We start from the raw sequence: 17,785 nt of genomic DNA, 5'->3' as shown, positions 1-17,785 counted from the left end.
CCCTTTGCATTGAACTTTTCAACAAGTTTCTCCCTTTCAACAGCATATAACTGTACATTAAAAACTCTATCTGAAAATTATAGAAAAGAGGAATTTTATTCATTTCTATAAATAAAATATTCAGAGCTAATTCTGCCATCTTATGTTTTCTAAAACAATTTCTTGTTTTTCCTTTCCTACCTTTTGCTGGGTCTATGCAGTTAACTTTGTTCATTCTTGCTATGCAGTGGTTAAGAAACTATACATCTTATTTATAATCTTCTGCCAGTTATTCTGAAATTTTTAACATCATAATCACCACCTATATTTCTATTTATGTCTAGAATTCATTAGCATTTTTACTGTTTCTTTAAGCAAGTCTAGGACCTCTGCATGTGTTCACTCTTTTTCCCTCAAACTTTGTGTAATAACAGATTGTGATTAATTTTTAAACCAGTAACTATTTAAATTTAACCATTGTTTTGGTTTCACTTTTTAGTCTTCTTTCTCCTATTCAGTTTTCATTTTGCTGAAGCATGTCCTTTTTTTTTTTTTTTTACCTCTTTATTGGGGTATAATTGCTTTACATAGTTGTGTTAGTTGCTGCTGTACAACAAAGTGAATCAGCTATTTGTATACATATATCCCCATACCCCCTCCCTCTTGCGTCTCCCTCCACCCTCCCTATCCCATCCCTCTAGGTGGTCACAAAGCACCCAGCTGGTCTCCCTGTGCTATGCGGCTGCTTCCCACTAGCTATCTATTTTACATTTGGTAGTGTATATATGTCAATGCTACTCTCTCACTTCATCCCAGCTTTCCCTTCCCCCACCCTATGTCCTCAAGTCCATTCTCTACATCTGCGTCTTTATTCCTGCCCTGCCACTAGGCTCATCAGTATTGTTTTTAGATTCCATATATTTATGTGTTAGCATATGGTATTTGTTTTTCTCTTTCTGACTTACTTCAATCTGTATGACAGTTTCTAGGTCCATCTACGTCTCTGCAAATGACACAATTTCGTTCCTTTTTCTGGCTGAGTAATATTCCATTGTATATATGTGGCACACCTTCTTTAACCATTCATCTGTTGATGGACATTTAGGTGGTGAAGCATGTCCTTGAGTGCAACTTTCAGACTGGATATGGTCAGCCATAAGTATTCTAAGTACTTGCATTTCTAAAATGTCCTCATTTGGCCCCTCCCACTTGAATGGCAGTTTAGTAGCTACCCTGGAGGATACTTCTTCTAACGGGCAGAGCTGCCACTGACTAGCTTGTTGGAAATTTGATGATTGTTCCTTTGTAGATACGCTATTCTGCTCTTATGATGCTTTACACTTAGTCTTTTCAAAGTTTATCAAAATGAACCTAGGTGTGAGCATTTCTTCATTCATCACATTCTCCATTTGGTGGGTCCTTTCAATATAAAGAATTATGTCTTCTCCTCTGTAAATTTTCCTTCTATTATTTCTTTTTCTCCATTTTTTTCCCTGCAACAAATATTACATAAATGGCAGAGCACCAGATTGATCTGACCTTTTCTCTTATATTTTCCATCTCTCCTTTACTTGCTTGCACTATGTTACAGAAGATTTCTCTATCTTTATCTTTCACAATTAATTTGGCTTTCAGTTATGTCCATTTATTATTTGGATTTATTTAGAATTTTAGAGGGGTTATTATTGTTCTGCTTTTTTGAGCATGCTCTTATCTTCCCAAAATTCCTTCTTATTTTATATTATATTTGCTCCTTTCTTATTTTTAGTAGTCACTTTGTTCAGGGAAATTATTTTAGATGCAACACATCTTCAAATATACCAGTGAGTTATTTTTTCCAAGTTCATGCTTTTCCTCAAAATTCTGAAAAGCAGTAAAAAAATATGGATTCCCAGTTCCATCCTGGGGGTGAGGAAGAAGCAAGAAACTAGTAGTTTGGGAAAGTCTTCAAGTGATTCTGATAATATCCAAGTTTGAGGAAAAACTAACTGCTCTAGAAAAAGGTTTGGTAACCTATAGCACAGGAGTCAAACCTGGCCCACTGCTTATTTTCGTAAATAAAGTTTTATTGGAACGCAGCCATGCCCATTCATTTACATACTGTCTATGGTGGCTTTCACACTACAACGGCCACACTGAATAGTTGGGACAGGGACCATATGGCCTGCAAAGCCTAAAATGATGATGATAAAGAAAAAGAAGAGGGACTGTTTCCTTAATTTCTCTTTCTGATCTTTTGTTGTTAGTGTATAAGAATGCAAGAGATTTCTGTGCATTAATTTTGTATCCTGCAACTTTACCAAATTCATTGATTAGCTCTAGTAGTTTTCTGGTGGCATCTTTAGGATTATCTATGTATAGTATCATGTCATCTGCAAACAGTGACAGTTTTACTTCTTCTTTTCCAAGTATTCCTTTTATTTCTTTTTCTTCTCTGATTGCCGTGGCTAGGACTTCCAAAACTATGTTAAATAATAGTGGTGAGAGTGGACATCCTTGTCTTGTTCCTGACCTCAGAGGAAATGCTTTCAGTTTTTCACCATTGAGAATGATGTTTGCTGTGAGTTTGTCATATATGGCCTTTATTATGTTGACGTAGGTTCCCTCTATGCCCACTTTCTGGAGAGTTTTTATCATAAATGGGTGTTGAATTTTGTCAAAAGCTTTTTCTGCATCTGTTGAGATGATCATATGGTTTTTATTCTTCAATTTGTTAATATGGTGTATCACATTGATTGATTTGCATATATTGAAGAATCCTTGCATCCCTGGAATAAATCCCACTTGATCATGGTGTATGATCATTTTAATGTGTTGTTGGATTCTGTTTGCTAGTATTTTGTTGAGGATTTTTGCATTTTTATTCATCAATGATATTGGTCTGTAATTTTCTTTTTTTGTAGTATCTTTGTCTCGTTTTGGTATCAGGGTGATGGTGGCCTTGTAGAATGAGGTTGGCAGTGTTCCTTCCTCTGCAATTTTTTGGAGGAGTTTGAGAAGGATGGGTGTTAGCTCTTTTCTAAACGTTTGATAGAATTCACCTGTGAAGCCATCTGGTCCTGGACTTTTGTTTGCTGGAAGATTTTTAATCACAGTCTCAATTTCAGTGCTTGTGATTGGTCTGTTTATATTTTCTATTTCTTCCTGGTTCAGTCTCGGAAGGTTATGCTTTTCTAAGAATTTGTCCATTTCTTCCAGGTTGTCTATTTTACTGGCATATAGTTGCTTGTAGTAATCTCTCATGATCCTTTGTATTTCTGCAGTGTCAGTTGTTACTTCTCCTTTTTCATTTCTAATTCTACTGATTTGAGTCTTCTCCCTTTTTTTCTTGATGAGTCTGGCTAATGGCTTATCAATTTTGTTTATCTTCTCAAAGAACCAGGTTTTAGTTTTACTGATCTTTGCTATTGTTTTCTTTGTTTCTATTTATTTCTGCTCTGATCTTTATTTCTTTTCTTCTACTAACTTTGGGTTTTGTTTGTTCTTCTTTCTCTAGTTCCTTTAGGTGTAAGGTTAGATTGTTTATTTGAGATTTTTCTTGTTTCTTGAAGTAGGATTGTATTGCTATAAACTTCCCTCTTAGAGCTGCTTTTGCTGCATCCCATAGGTTTTGTATTGCCGTGTTTTTGTTGTCATTTGTCTCCAGGTATTTTTGATTTCCTCTTTGATTTCTTCAGTGATCTCTTGGTTATTTAGTAACGTATTGTTTAGCCTCCATGTGTTTGTGTTTTTTACATTTTTTTCCCTGTAATTTATTTCTAATCTCATAGTGTTGTGTTGGAAAAGATGCTAGATACGATTTCAACTTCCTAAGGCTTGATTTATGACCTATGGTCAACTAATCTATGACAAAGGAGGCAAGGATATACAATGGAGAAAACACAGTCTCTTCAATAAGTGGTGCTGGGAAAACTGGACAGCTGCACGTAAAAGAATGAAATTAGAACACTCCCTAACACCATACAGAAAAATAAACTCAAAATGGATTAAAGACCTAAATGTAAGACCAGACACTATAAAACTCTTAGAGGAAAGCATAGGAAGTACACTCTTTGACATGAATCACAGCAAGATCTTTTTCGACCCACCTCCTAAAGTAATGGAAATAAAAACAAAAATAAACAAACGGGACCTAATGAAACTTAAAAGCTTTTGCACAGCAAAGGAAACTATAAACAAGATGAAAAGACAACCCTCAGAATGGGAGAAAATATTTGCAAATGAATCAATGGACAAAGGATTAATCTCCAAAATATATAAACAGCTCATGCAGTTCAATATTAAAAAAACAAACAACCCACCCAATCAAAAAATGGGCAGAAGACCTAAATAGACATTTCTCCAAAAAAGACATATAGATGGCCAACAGGCACATGAAAAGCTGCTCAACATCACTAATTATTAGAGAAATGCAAATCAAAACTGCAAGGAGGTAACACCTCACACCAGTTAGAATGGGCATCATCAGAAAATCTACAAACAACAAATGCTGGAGAGGGTGTGGAGAAAAGGGAACCCTCTTGCACTGTTGGTGGGAATGTGACCATTGTTTTGGTTTGTGACTTCTCTACTTGAATCCACAATTGAGATGCTGTCAGAATATAGCATCCACTTAATGACATAAAGCCAGGTGGAAAAAAAATGAAAAGAAAATCACACATATAATACTTGATAAAAATATGTATTAGAATGTGTAACAAACTAAGCAAATTGTCTAAGTTTAGTATAATGAGAAGGTGAGAATGTACAACTCTTGATAGGGAAAACCCCCTAAAACTACTTTAAAAGTGGATCTAGAATGAGAATCACAGAATCATTTTAAAGAACAACGTTAAAAGCCAGTGATCTAAATTGACTCAAGATGTAAGTGCTCAAAGCCATGACTTTATATTATCTACTTTGTGTCAAAATAAAGAGATAAGAATTCCCTTTATTTAATCATTTAAAGAAGTATCCAATTCTCATATTTTTCAGGTAATGTCTTACATTCCTAGTGTTATGAAATAGAAGTTTATAACTCACACAGAGGTTTTTATCTGATCTCTCCAATGACTACCCTAAAGTCCATTGTTTTTGTGAAGATGTTCAAATGCATCTCTGCTACAAATGACCCAAATTTCTTTGTCTCCGATGAACGTGTAAAATTGTCTTGAAGTCTTGCTTTAATGTTATGATTTTTTATCTGTGAATCATATGAAATCCCCCCACTACATTGTTCTTATGGTAAATCATGACATATTTTTTTCATAGATTCACACATACAAACTATATTTTAGCTGGGCCTTTTCCCCTTTGAATCCCTAAAAGTGAATTAATGAGTAGGCAACTCTGACTGGTGTCCTGGCAAAGCTCTACACAAAGTGTTCAGCCAACTTCATAACACGTCCATGATCTACAAGTGAAACAGAAGTCTCCCAGCGCTCATCAGATTTTTTGTAATTGGCATGGCACTCTGTCCCACACCTTCTTTCTCTACATTTCTTTACTGATGTTACATCCATCTTTTGAGACAGAAGTAAGGACCTGATTATCCCATTGAACAGATGGGGACTGAGGTCCATCACTTAATGACTCTCCCAAGCCACCCTATGTGAATGAAGAAGCTGGCAATAAGGTTTCTGGATTCCTCCGGGTCTGTGTTTCTCCTATTACACCACGCTGGGCTGTTAATATGTGTGTATTCATGCGTGTTGCTTGAGATAGACTTTCTCTGACAAAAATACATTTGGGGTCATTTGTAGCTTCTTTCGCTAGTTGCTTTTGAATTTGAAGGTTATAATATATTTAGATTCTTATGTTAATGAGTAGCTTTTCCTTTGGGCTAAAACATCTTTTTCCTGTTTAGCAACTTTGGTCATATGGCATTCAAATTTGTTAACTCACCGCATAAACAGCAACTCATTGAAAAATAAATTACGAATATTAAAGGGAAATAGAGAACACAATAATACACTATATATGGAAATACATCAGCTGTAGAATAATGCATCTTAATGAAGGCTTCCCATGTGAATAAACCATTATATTTACAAGCTTTCCACAGTTAATGACCCAGAACTGGTTAACGAAACCTAAGTTTATAGCATGGTCCTCCGTCAGCAAAAATATACATATTAATAATTGATGTTGCTGTAAAAATAGGACATAAGATGATGACTCCTGGGTTTGTGAAGAAATAGGACTCCATGGTCCATTAACTTAAAATGCTTATCTAATGTTTGATGGGCTTTGCCTTTAAAAATCCTTGGTCAAATTAGTAAGATAAAATGGACATTTGTCCAAATGACAATCTGTTCAATTTATCAGTCACAAATCCCCTTGTAAATAAGTGATTTAATGCTGGCAGCTTCCTGGAGGAGCTCATGGTCTTGGGGGTACTGTAGTAACTTAAGGCGAGGAGGGAGCAGTGAGGGGAAGGGAGAGGGTCTATTCCAACAAATGACCGCCATGGTCAGTGCAGAGATTAATCAGCTCCACGCAGCCCCCAGTCGGTCATCATTAGGGAGCACTCAGAGCCGCCCCATCAGCCCATGGGCTTGCGCTGCACGCTTCCTGCACTAATTTTACACGTGGAATGCCTCATGCTGTGGAGTAAACTGCTCTTCGGTTGGTCCGTTTTAAGATCGTGTGCGTGCGTGTGCGTGTGTATGGACGTTCCCCAGTTTATAAAAATAAGCTCTTTTGTTTTACCATTTCATTTCACAGTAATATATCTATACTTGTATATCTGTGTTTATATAAACACATCTACTCAGAAAGAAGAACCCAGCATGAAGAAGTGGAAAAAAAGTTGCGGGGAGAGTCAGAGCTGATGGTTTTCTTTTTTTTTTTTAATTTTTAAAAATTTATTTATTTATTTATTTAATTTTTGGCTGTGTTGGGTCTTCATTGCTGCGGGCGGGCTTTCTCTAGTTGCCACGAGTGGGGGCTATTCTTCGTTGTGGTGCACGGGCTGCTCATTGCGGTGGCTTCTCTTGTTGTGGAGCACGGGCTCTAGGCACGTGGGCTTCAGTAGTTGCAGCATGTGGGCTCAGTAGTTGTGGCTCGCCAGCTCTAGAGTGCAGGCTCAGTAGTTGTGGTGCATGGGCTTAGTTGCTCCGTGGCATGTGGGATCTTCCCGGACCAGGGATCAAACCTCTGTCCCCTGCATTGGCAGGAGGATTCTTAACCACTGCACCACCAGGGAAGCCGGCCGATGGTTTTCTTTTGCCCTCTGCTCATACTACAGCTATGGTAAATCTTTATTTTAGGATTCCACAACTTCAAATGGGTGTAAAACAATTAAAAATAGAGCAATTTCTAGCCCGTTAAATCTACTTTCTAGAAACTTGTAGTAGTTTTAAGATTTGCTTAATTAAGAGCTGGAATAGAACTGTATAGTTGAGCCTGTAATCGATTAGTGGTGGGAGCCAAATTTGCTACTTTTGTGTCCTACATTCTTTAAAAATGTTTTAAAATAAACACTTCCACAGCACTTAAAGTTTGCGAGACACTATTTTAACTGGTTTACAAATATTAACTAATTTATTCCTCATGATAAGTAGCCTATGTATGAGTACCATTACTATCTTCATTTTATATATGCAGAAACACTGAGGCACAGAGAGGTCAAAGAACTTGTCCAGGGTCACACAGCCAGGAAGTGGCAGACTGGGGCTTTGACCCGAAGCATGTACCTCCAGAATCTCTCCTCTTACCCTGTATGCTTTCTTGTATCTCTTCACTGCTAGGTTTCTTCTGGCTTAAAATAGTTTGTCTGAAAATGGTTTTTTACGGGTACTATAGATCATACTTTTCAAAAATATACATTTGTAATTTTAATGGATATTGCTGAGCTGCCTTGCAAAGAGGTTGCAGGATTTCTTTACTCTTCCCCCCAACAGTGTATGACAGAGCCTTTTTTCCCACACCTTGCCAACATTGTGACCTTAACCATTTTGATCTTGGCCAACTTAAATAGACAAAAAATGGCAATTTAATAAGCATTTTTAAACATAAGTGATGTGAGCATTTAAACCCACAATTATAAGCCATTACACAAAATAAGAGTGGGGGCTTCCCTGGTGGCGCAGTGGTTGAGAGTCTGCCTGCCAATGCAGGGGACACGGGTTCGAGCCCTGGTCTGGGAAGATACCGCATGCCGCGGAGCAACTGGGCCCATGAGCCACAACTACTGAGCCTGCGCATCTGGAGCCTGTGCTCTGCAACAAGAGAGGCCACGATAGTGAGAGGCCCGCGCACTGCGATGAAGAGTGGCCCCCGCTTGCCGCAACTAGAGAAAGCCCTCGCAAGAGACGAAGACCCAACACAGCCAAAAATAAATAAATTAATTAATTTAAAAAAAAAAAGAAAACTTTAAAAATAAAAAATAAAAAAACAGTGAACACTTACCTAGTGCTCACAGGGTGCAGTGTGTCAGACACTATTTTAAATGCTTTATAGATACCAACTTCTTTAATACTTAACACACATCTTTGCCTGGGTGCTAGCACTATCTCCATTTTGCATATGTGGAAATCAAGGCACCAAGAAGCCAAGACACCACCTCAGTTCACACAGCGAGTAAATGGTGAAACCAGAATCTGAACCCAGGCAGGCTGGCTCCAGAGTTCCTGGCCTTAACCATTCTACTATGCTGCAGTAAAGGACTTTGTAATGGGCCCTAATCTGAGATAAATAAGGGCAAATGTCCTGCCCTAGAGTAGGGATAAAAGAATCCTGGGATCAGGTGACTAAAGGGAGAGAATTGTTTTGCTCATTGAGTTTCTGACGACCTGGGGAACCAGGGCAAGAATAAAGCAGAATAAGAATAACAATAAATACTTCCCAGAAATAAACCCACGCACACATGGTCAGTTAATCTATGACACACATAGGAGGCACAAACATACAATGGAGAAAAGACAGTCTCTTCAACAAATGGTGGTGGGAAAACTGGACAGCTACATGCAAAAAAGTGAAACTGGACCCCTATCTCACACCATATACAAGAATAAATTAGGGACTTCCCTGGTGGTGCAGTGATTAAGAATCTGCCTGCCAATGCAGGGAACATGGGTTCGATCCCTGGTCCAGGAAGATCCCACATGCCGCGGAGCAACTAGCCCTGTGCGCCACAACTACTGAGGCTGTGCTCTAGAGCCCCTGAGCCACAACTACTGAAGCCCGCGCGCCTTGAGTCCGTGCTCCACAACAAGAGAAGCCACTGCAGTGAGAAGCCCACACACTGCAATGAAGAGTAGGTCCCGCTCGCCGCAACTAGAGAAAGCCCACGTGCAGCAACAAAAAACCAACACAGCCAAAAAGATAAAAAAATTTAAAAAAAATAAAGAGTTAAAAAAAAAGAATAAATTAAAAATGTATTAAAGACTTTAATGTAAGGCCTGAAACCATAAAAGTCCTAGAAGAAAACATAAGGCAGTAAACTCTTTGACATCAATCTGAATATTATTTTGGACTTCTCTCTGCAGGCAACGGCAACAAAAGCAAAAATAAACAAATGGGACTACATGCTTTTGCACAGCAAAGGAAACCATCAACAAAACTAAAAGGCCACCTACTGAATGGGAGAAAATACTTGCAAATTATGTATCTGATACAGGGTTAATATTCAAAATATATAAAGAACTTATATAATTTAATGTCAAAAAACAAACAGCCCAATTAAAAAATGAGCAGATGACATAAACAGGCCTTTTTCCAAAGAAGACATACAGACAGCCAACAGAGACGCATGAAAAGATGCTCAACATCACTAATCGTCAGGGAAATGAAAATCAAAACCACAATGAGATATCACCTCACACCTGTCAGACTGGCAATTATCAAAAAGCCAAAAAAATAACAAGTGTTGGTGAGGATATGGAGAAAAGGAAACCCTTTTACACTGCTGGAATGTGAACTGGTGCAGCCACTATGGAAAACAGTGTGTAGATTCCTCAAAAAATTAAAAATAGAACTACCATACAATCCAGCAATCCCACTTCTGGGTATTTATCTGAAGAAAACAAAAACACTCACTCGAAAAGATACGTGTTCACTGAAGCATTATTTATGATAGTTGACATATGGAAGCAACCTAAGTGTCCGTCCATAGATGAATGAATAAAGAAGATGAATAAATGAATATATATATAGTACACACACACACACACACACACACACACACACACACACACAATGGAATATTATTCAGCCATAAAAAAGAATGAAATCTTGCCAAATCTTCAGCCATAGAAAAGAATGAAATCTTGCCATCTAATGGCAATGAAATCTTGCCTGTTGAAATCTTGCCATTTAAGGTAGGTCCACCATAAATCATTTAACTCCATACAGAATATTATTCAGCCATAAAAAAGAATGAAATCTTGCCATTTAAGGCAACATGGATGGGCCTGGAGGGTATTATGCTAAGTGAAATAAGTCAGACAGAGAAACACAAATACCGTATGATTTCACTTATACGCGGAATCTAAAAATCAATACACATGGACATCAAACCAAAACCGAAACAGACTCATTGTTACAGAGAACAAAGCGGTTGCCAGAGGGGAGAGGGGGACTGGGTGGGGGGCGGGGGGGGGGGAAGAGGGGGATGCCAGGAGAAGTAGGTGAAAGGGATTAAGAGAAACAAACTTCCAGTTATGAAATACATAAGTCACTGGAGTGAAACGCACAGCATAGGGCATATAGTCAATAATATTGTAATAACTTTGTGGGGTGACCATTTCAAAATGTACATAAACGTCAAATCACTATGATATATACCTGAAACTAATATGATCCTGCATGACAAGTATACTTCAATAAAAAATACTTAAAATCAAACTAAAGGTTCCCAGTCAACTAGACTGTAAGATCTCATTTAACAGAAAAGAAAATGGTGAGTTTTCTTTTTTTCCCAAAGCATCTTGAGGTGGACTTTTGAATCACAAAAATTATTCAGGGTGTCCTCCTCGGGCTCTGATTCCCTTGCTCAACCTAAGAGCCTTTCATGCATGCCTGTATCAGGATCACTGGTTTTCCTGGTTTGCAAACATTTTCCTGGTGCAACACACACAGTGTACGTGGTGGGCAGTGCCCGCTGCCCTAGGGATCTCCGAATTCTCCCTCTGCAGCTGGGTAAGACTCGGACCCTGTTGGGCTGTTCCAATGGCACTGCTTTTCCAGATCGCACTTTTAATAGACTAATTTCAAGTTCATAAATCTGAGTGAGACAGGCTGGGACCTGGGACCCTTTGCTGCAGTGCTTGCACCTGGACAAACGTCTCCTCCAGCAAAAAAAACAAAGAAACTATAAGGGACTAAAAATATCTGCGTGCATGCACAGTTGGGGCGAATCATGAACAACCAGATACATAAAGACCAAAAACCCAACTGCCACTTCTGAGGAGCCGGGAGCAAAATCAGGGTGTCGGGAGCAAAAGCAGGGTGCTGAGCATGCCCCCAGCACACCACACCACCAAAGGGGTGGGCAAAACAACTAAGCCCCCTCTCTAGCCCAACCCCTGGACACACCCCTACCCTCACCTCCTACAGGGAACCAGCTCGCCCGCACTCAGGGAGTGAGCAAGGGCACCGTTACTTGTTTTCGTCCCCTCCAGCTGCAGCAGGGGCCCCAATAATTGAGCCTAGCCTGAATTTCTTCGGGCCTCTTATCAATTTCTATTGATTAAGGAGGCTAAGAATCCTGGTCGGTAACACGAGCAGCAAATAACAAGGGCCAAGTTAGTTTATATTTTGAAATCAGCGGCATGCATGTGTTAGGCAACAACTTATTTTGAAATATTTTGTTTTGTTTAACATAGAGATGTCATGATGCATCGTGATAGTTTTCCTTTGTACAAAATCATTCAGTTATCGGGACAAAGTGATGTAATTTTCCAAGACGATGACCATCAGCCACCATTCCTTGAAGGCAACCCGTCTAAGCTCTAGGCTGAGTCCGGAAGCCCTTCTAACAGCTCTGTGAAATAGGTAGCACTATCCTGCTCTTACAGAAGGAGAAACTGAGGCTCAGGGGGAGGGTGAGTGAGTGGCTCAAAGTGTCCCCCCCCCCGACCCACGTGGTAGAGGGGCCACCCCAGACACCTGCCTCTCCATCCACCTGGAAGGCCAACCCTTCAAAGGCCAAGGGGAGACGTGCACTGATTTCTAAGATGCTGCTGTCCCCAGACACTTAGGGAAACAGCCTTTTTTTTGCATTTAAAAGTGAAATAGGGGCTTCCCTGGTGGCGCAGTGGTTGAGAATCTGCCTGCCAATGCAGGGGACACGGGTTCGAGCCCTGGTCTGGGAAGATCCCACATGCCACGGAGCAACTAGGCCCACGAGCCACAATTACTGAGCCTGCGCGTCTGGAGCCTGTGCTCCGCAACAAGAGAGGCCACGATAATGAGAGGCCCGCGCACCGCGAAGAAGAGTGGCCCCCGCTTGCCGCAACTAGAGAAAGACCTTGCACAGAAACGAAGACCCAACACAACCATAAATAAATAAATAAATAAATAAAATAAACCCAAAGTTAAAAAAAAAAAAAAAAAGTAAGCTGAAATAAACATTTTAAAAAAAGTAAAATAAAACTAAAACAAAGCAAAACAAAACCCCATAAATCATGGCAAATCTGTTTTTAAATACATTTATTTCTAGAAACAACCAAAGGTCATTTGGAGCCAAATATAATGAATAATGCACAGGACCAAGCTGGATGCCATGGTTTGGGGTTGAAATCAAAGTGTGATCGTAAAGACCGCTTCACTTTGATCCTTCACTCATTTTGGCTTTGACAGCAGTTCCCAAAGAGGAGCCCCTGAGGGCCCCAGACCAAGGGGAGCCTTAGGAGGGAGCCGCCTTTCGGGAGCATTCATTGGGTGCCCAAGCTCCTACCTGGGGTTACTTGTGAATAAGAAATGAGTCTAATTTATTGACCAAAAAATAATCTATAAGGTAGCTTGTTTCATGTTAGAATTTGAAAGTGAGCAGGGTGTTATGGTGTTTTGAGGATTTAGCTGATGCATTTCAAAGCGACAGTTCTTCGTGTTTAATAAGTGTCCCCTAGTGTTCTTTATTATAATGCAAACATTGATAGCTTCAGGGTAACATAAAATACACCATGGTCATGGCTGTACGACACATTATTTCAAAGGGACCCACAGAATGAAATATATTACATTCATTAAGTGTCCTCCTTCATCCACTCTGTTGGCTCTGCCAATTAAAATAACTGCACATGAATTTTTAGAGTGCTATTTGTTTTCCTTTGTAGATTTTAGAATATAAATATTTAAAATGGCAATATCAAAAAATAATTTATATGACAATGGTAAAGGCAACATTTAGTCAGGAACTGAGGACATAATGATGTCTTTTGCTCTAATTCTCGTTTCAGTTACTAAATAGTCACCCCTGGAAATAGGCCAAGCTTCCCACAAAGATACAAATACTGTTTTGATCAGAGAAGTCAATGGTTTATACACTGATATGATGTAACAAAGTAAAATAATGGAAAAATGAAATTTTAAAATGAGTAGACACTATCTTAATTAGTGATATAGTGAAAAATGTAGTTAATTGAAAACATTCCCAGGATTTGGGGTAATGGATTTTTATGGTTATCAGCCAGCAAACAGAAGATACCATTCTTTTAAAAACTGAATCCATATATTTCTCAATGGTGTAAAATTTCATAGAACACGTAATACCAAGAGAAGACATGCTTGGAAAAAAAGCAAACTGGAGAAAGTCTCATTTAATATGAAACAGACAAGCTGTCCTCTTTTTACTATCGAAACTCTGTACTGCTGAAAAATTAAAACAGACTTCCTTTATTTGAGCTCAGCATATACAAACGACAAAGTAAAACAGAAAAATTACAGTAAAAAACATGTTACTCTATCTTTATGTGGTACCAATGTAAGCCATTAAAACCTTAGGTTAAAAAAATAGCATTTGGCCATTCCCTAAGTTTCTGGCCTGTTACGCATCATATTTAGTAAATGTCGGCTGAATTAAATTAAATGGAAGTGGTTGAGTCAAACTGCTGCTTACATAAAATTTCATGTTAAACTTAGATTATCTTAGATTGAATCTTCTGACCGCTAGTTTAATTTTTAAAGTAGAAAATTGGAGATAACCATTGTTTTTATCATTACATCTCATATTTCTGTGTCTCTAATGGGTAGAACAGAGAAACAATTCTGTATCATAACCTGTCCACCTACGTACATACACCAAACAATTTGGAGATCTGAATAGAAAAAATTGATAATATTCTATGGCTGTTTGCTTTTAGTTTTAAATGTGTGCCTTTTTTTTTCCAGTTAATGCAGTAAAATTTAAACATTTTGGAAAATACAATTAAAACAAAAAACTTCCAAAGTTCCGACATGAAAAAAGGAGCACGACATAAACTTTCTTTCCTTTGTATGTGCATGTATGTGTGTATGTATTTAGTTGAAATCCTATTATATGTATAATTCTAAATCCTGTATTTTCACTCTGAGCATTTTCACATCAAAAATGAGTCATAAACATATTTTTTTAATGGTGGTCTATCACTACTTTAAGGTAGGTCCACCATAAATCATTTAACTCCATCCCTACTCTAGAACACTAGGATTGTGTATTTCCAATTTTTTGTTATTAAAAACAACACTGTAGGAAACGTCTATGCACATAAACCTTTATTTCTGATGATTTCTTTAAGCTAGAACTAGAACTCAGGGGGAAGGATATATTTTAATGATTGTGTTGCCTCTTTCAGAAAAGCTGAATCAATTTAGCTCACCGTGTATGAGAATAAGCATCTCATCACACTCTTGTCAATAATTATAAATTGATCTTACATTTAGGTCTTTAATCCATTTTGAGTTTATGTTTGTGTATGGTGTTAGGGAGTGTTCTAATTTCATGCTTTTACATGTAGCTGTCCAGTTTTCCCAGCACCACTTATTGAAGAGACTGTCTTTTCTCCATTGTATATTCTTGCCTCCTTTGTCATAGATTAATTGAACCAAGGTGCGTGGGTTTATTTCTGGGCTTTCTATACCATTCCATTGATCTATGTGTCTGTTTTTGTGTGAAGACCATATTGTTTTGATTACTGTAGCTTTGTAGTATAGTCTGAAGTCAGGGGGGTCTGATTCCTCCAGCTCCGTCTTTCTTTCTCAAGATTGCTTTGGCTCTTCGAGGTCTTTTGTGTTTTCATATAAATTCAAAAAATTTTTGTTCTAGTTCTGTGAAAAATGCCATTGGTAATTTGATAGGGATTGCACTGAATCTACAGATTGCCTTGGGTAGTGTGGTTATTTTAACGATATTGATTTTTTCCAATATAACACGAAACAACTTTTCCCCCCAATAAGACAGATACAACTTGCCTTCTATCGTCAGTTCTAACATACATATTTTTCACGGTTTAACATATCTGAAATGTTAAATATACAGGGATGGCTGTATATTACAATCAGGGATGTGTTTTGGTTTATTTGCCCGAACATTTTCTTTTATTTTCGATCATGATGTATCTTATAATGAATAACATCTTAGATTCAATGAAATACAGTATCTCATTTAATTTTTAACTTGTATTTTTTGGCCATTAGTGAATAGTGATGATTCCTATAGAACCATCTCAATATACATTTCCATGTTCAGTGAACTAAAAACAATTTTTAAATTGTGGTGAAAACCACATAACATAAAATTTATCACCTTAGCCATTTGTAAGTATACCATTCAGTAGTGTTGAGTATACTCATATTGTTATACAACAGATCTGAAAAACTTTTCTTTTTTGCAAACTGAAACTTTATACCCATTGAACCCATTGATTATACTTCATTGCCCCTCCCTGAGCTCCTGGCAACCTTCTACTTCCTGTCTCTATGAGTTTGACAACTTTAGATGCCTCATAAAGATGGAATCATACAGCCTGTGTCTTTTTGTGACTGGCTTGTCTCACTTAGCATAATGTCCTCAAAGTTCATCCATGCTGTAGCATGTGTCAAGATTTCCCTCTTTTTATGGCTGAATCATATTGCACCCAGCACAGTTTTGAAATCATAAAGATCTATAACAACTGACAGGGACTCACCCATTTGATTCTCATGGCACCTCAACAACCAAGAAATAAAAGATGGGCTGGGATCCTAGGGGTTTTCAATTCTAAAAATTAATGTTGACTTATTTTTGAAACTCAAAGATCAAAAAGAAATCAAGAATGCAAGTGGTGAAATCAGGGTATTTCTTGAATCATATATGCCACTCTGATATGAGTCACCATGTTTTTTAAGATAATAAAGCCTGGACGTCACAATTGAGGTTCCGCACACAGGTGCAGTGAGCGTACGCCCCTTCACCAGGGAAAGACGCTCTTCCAAGTGTCTGCACCACGGAGGTGAATCCCTTCCTCAAACAAAATAATTCCTGTTTTCCATTCTGTGCTGACAACAGAGGTGATGCACAGAGGCCGAAGTGCAGGTGGAGCAGTCAGGATGCGGGGCTGGAGGAGAATATATGCTATTCTAAAACGATTTACCACGTCGTCTGTCACTTAGAACAGGCCATTATAAAAGTGATGCAAGAGCAAAGAGTGAGTTCTGGGATCAACCAAAAACATGACTATTTAAATTTTCTTTTCTGAGGTCTTAGGATTTAAAGTAAATTAGATCTTATCAGTGATATTACTGTAAATAGAAAAAATAGCATTTGGTCCCACATTCAGGGTATTGCTCTATAACTTTCATCACTTTTGTCTTAAAAAACATGGGGTGGACCCTATGACTTGCTGATAACCATCAGAATAGGACAAAGGTGATGCATACCACTTCCATAATCATTTGTGTGGGATTGTAAGCAGCTCCCCGTCCCCCAGCTCTGATGAAGCAAGTTGCCACATGGAAAGCCCACTTGGCAAGGGGCTGGGGGCTACCTCCAGCTAACAACTGGCAAAAAAAACTGAGGCGTTCAGCCTGGCAGCCCATCAGGAACTGAATCCGGCCCACAACCACACAACCGTGGAAGCAGATCCTTCCCCAGCTGAGCCTCAGGATGAGACCCCACCCTCAGCCAACACCTTGACTGCAGCCCGTGAGCCTCTGGGCAGAAGACTCAGTCAAGCCCAGACTCCTGACCCACAGAAACCGAGGTAACACACGTGTGTTGTTGCAGCTGCTAAGTTTGTGGCAGTAACTAAGTAATATACCCTTTCAACTCTGATTCAGTAATCACCATGGAGATCACCCAAAAGAAGGCAGCTGTATCAGGGCAAACCCATTCTCAGGACCACGAATACTAACATATATTAACAAAGTGTAGGGCACAGCTGATATTGGTGGGCAGCTCACAGCTTGTCCCACCTTTGGAGCAGCCCGTGTATTCCAGCAGACATGTAAACAGACAAGACCCTGCTGTCTCTGGATCACCTGGGCAGGCTTCTAGATAATACAGGTGATTCCATTCTCTTAAGTCACCGGTCATGTATTTTGCTTTCCTTTCTTCTCTCAAAAACTCTCTAAGGAAGACACAAGTCTTACAGATTCTATTGCCTTTAAGAAAACCAGGTGCTTATTTGTCTATAAGAAAACTTACCATACCCAAGAATATCATCTCCTCTTCTCTCTCTTTTTCAGTTCTCTTGCACTGATGGAAACCTCGCCAAACCTATAAATAAATAAATGGTTACTTGTTTAATACATAAAAAATAAAGAAAACATGGTCATACTGTTTCTCCCATGCAACCTGCACATCCCAAATGATGTAATGATTATGCGGTCAAGGTCGTGCACCTGTGTGTGTTGATGGAGTGTTTTT

General features: G+C 38.7%; 1 protein-coding gene across 1 annotated transcript in view; it reads right to left on the bottom strand.

Moving 5' to 3' along the window:
- The window catches only part of IQCA1 (IQ motif containing with AAA domain 1), a 166,351-nt gene that overhangs the window by 129,430 nt on the left and 19,136 nt on the right, over window positions 1-17,785 (bottom strand). The window contains exon 5 of the mRNA XM_068543717.1: window positions 17,564-17,635. Within this exon, the coding sequence (XP_068399818.1) occupies window positions 17,564-17,635 (72 nt within the window). The remainder of the gene's footprint in view (window positions 1-17,563; window positions 17,636-17,785) is intronic.

The sequence above is a fragment of the Eschrichtius robustus genome, chromosome 5 (genome assembly GCF_028021215.1).
Source record: "Eschrichtius robustus isolate mEscRob2 chromosome 5, mEscRob2.pri, whole genome shotgun sequence".
NCBI lineage: Eukaryota > Metazoa > Chordata > Mammalia > Artiodactyla > Eschrichtiidae > Eschrichtius > Eschrichtius robustus.
This window is presented reverse-complemented; position numbering and strand designations above follow the sequence as displayed.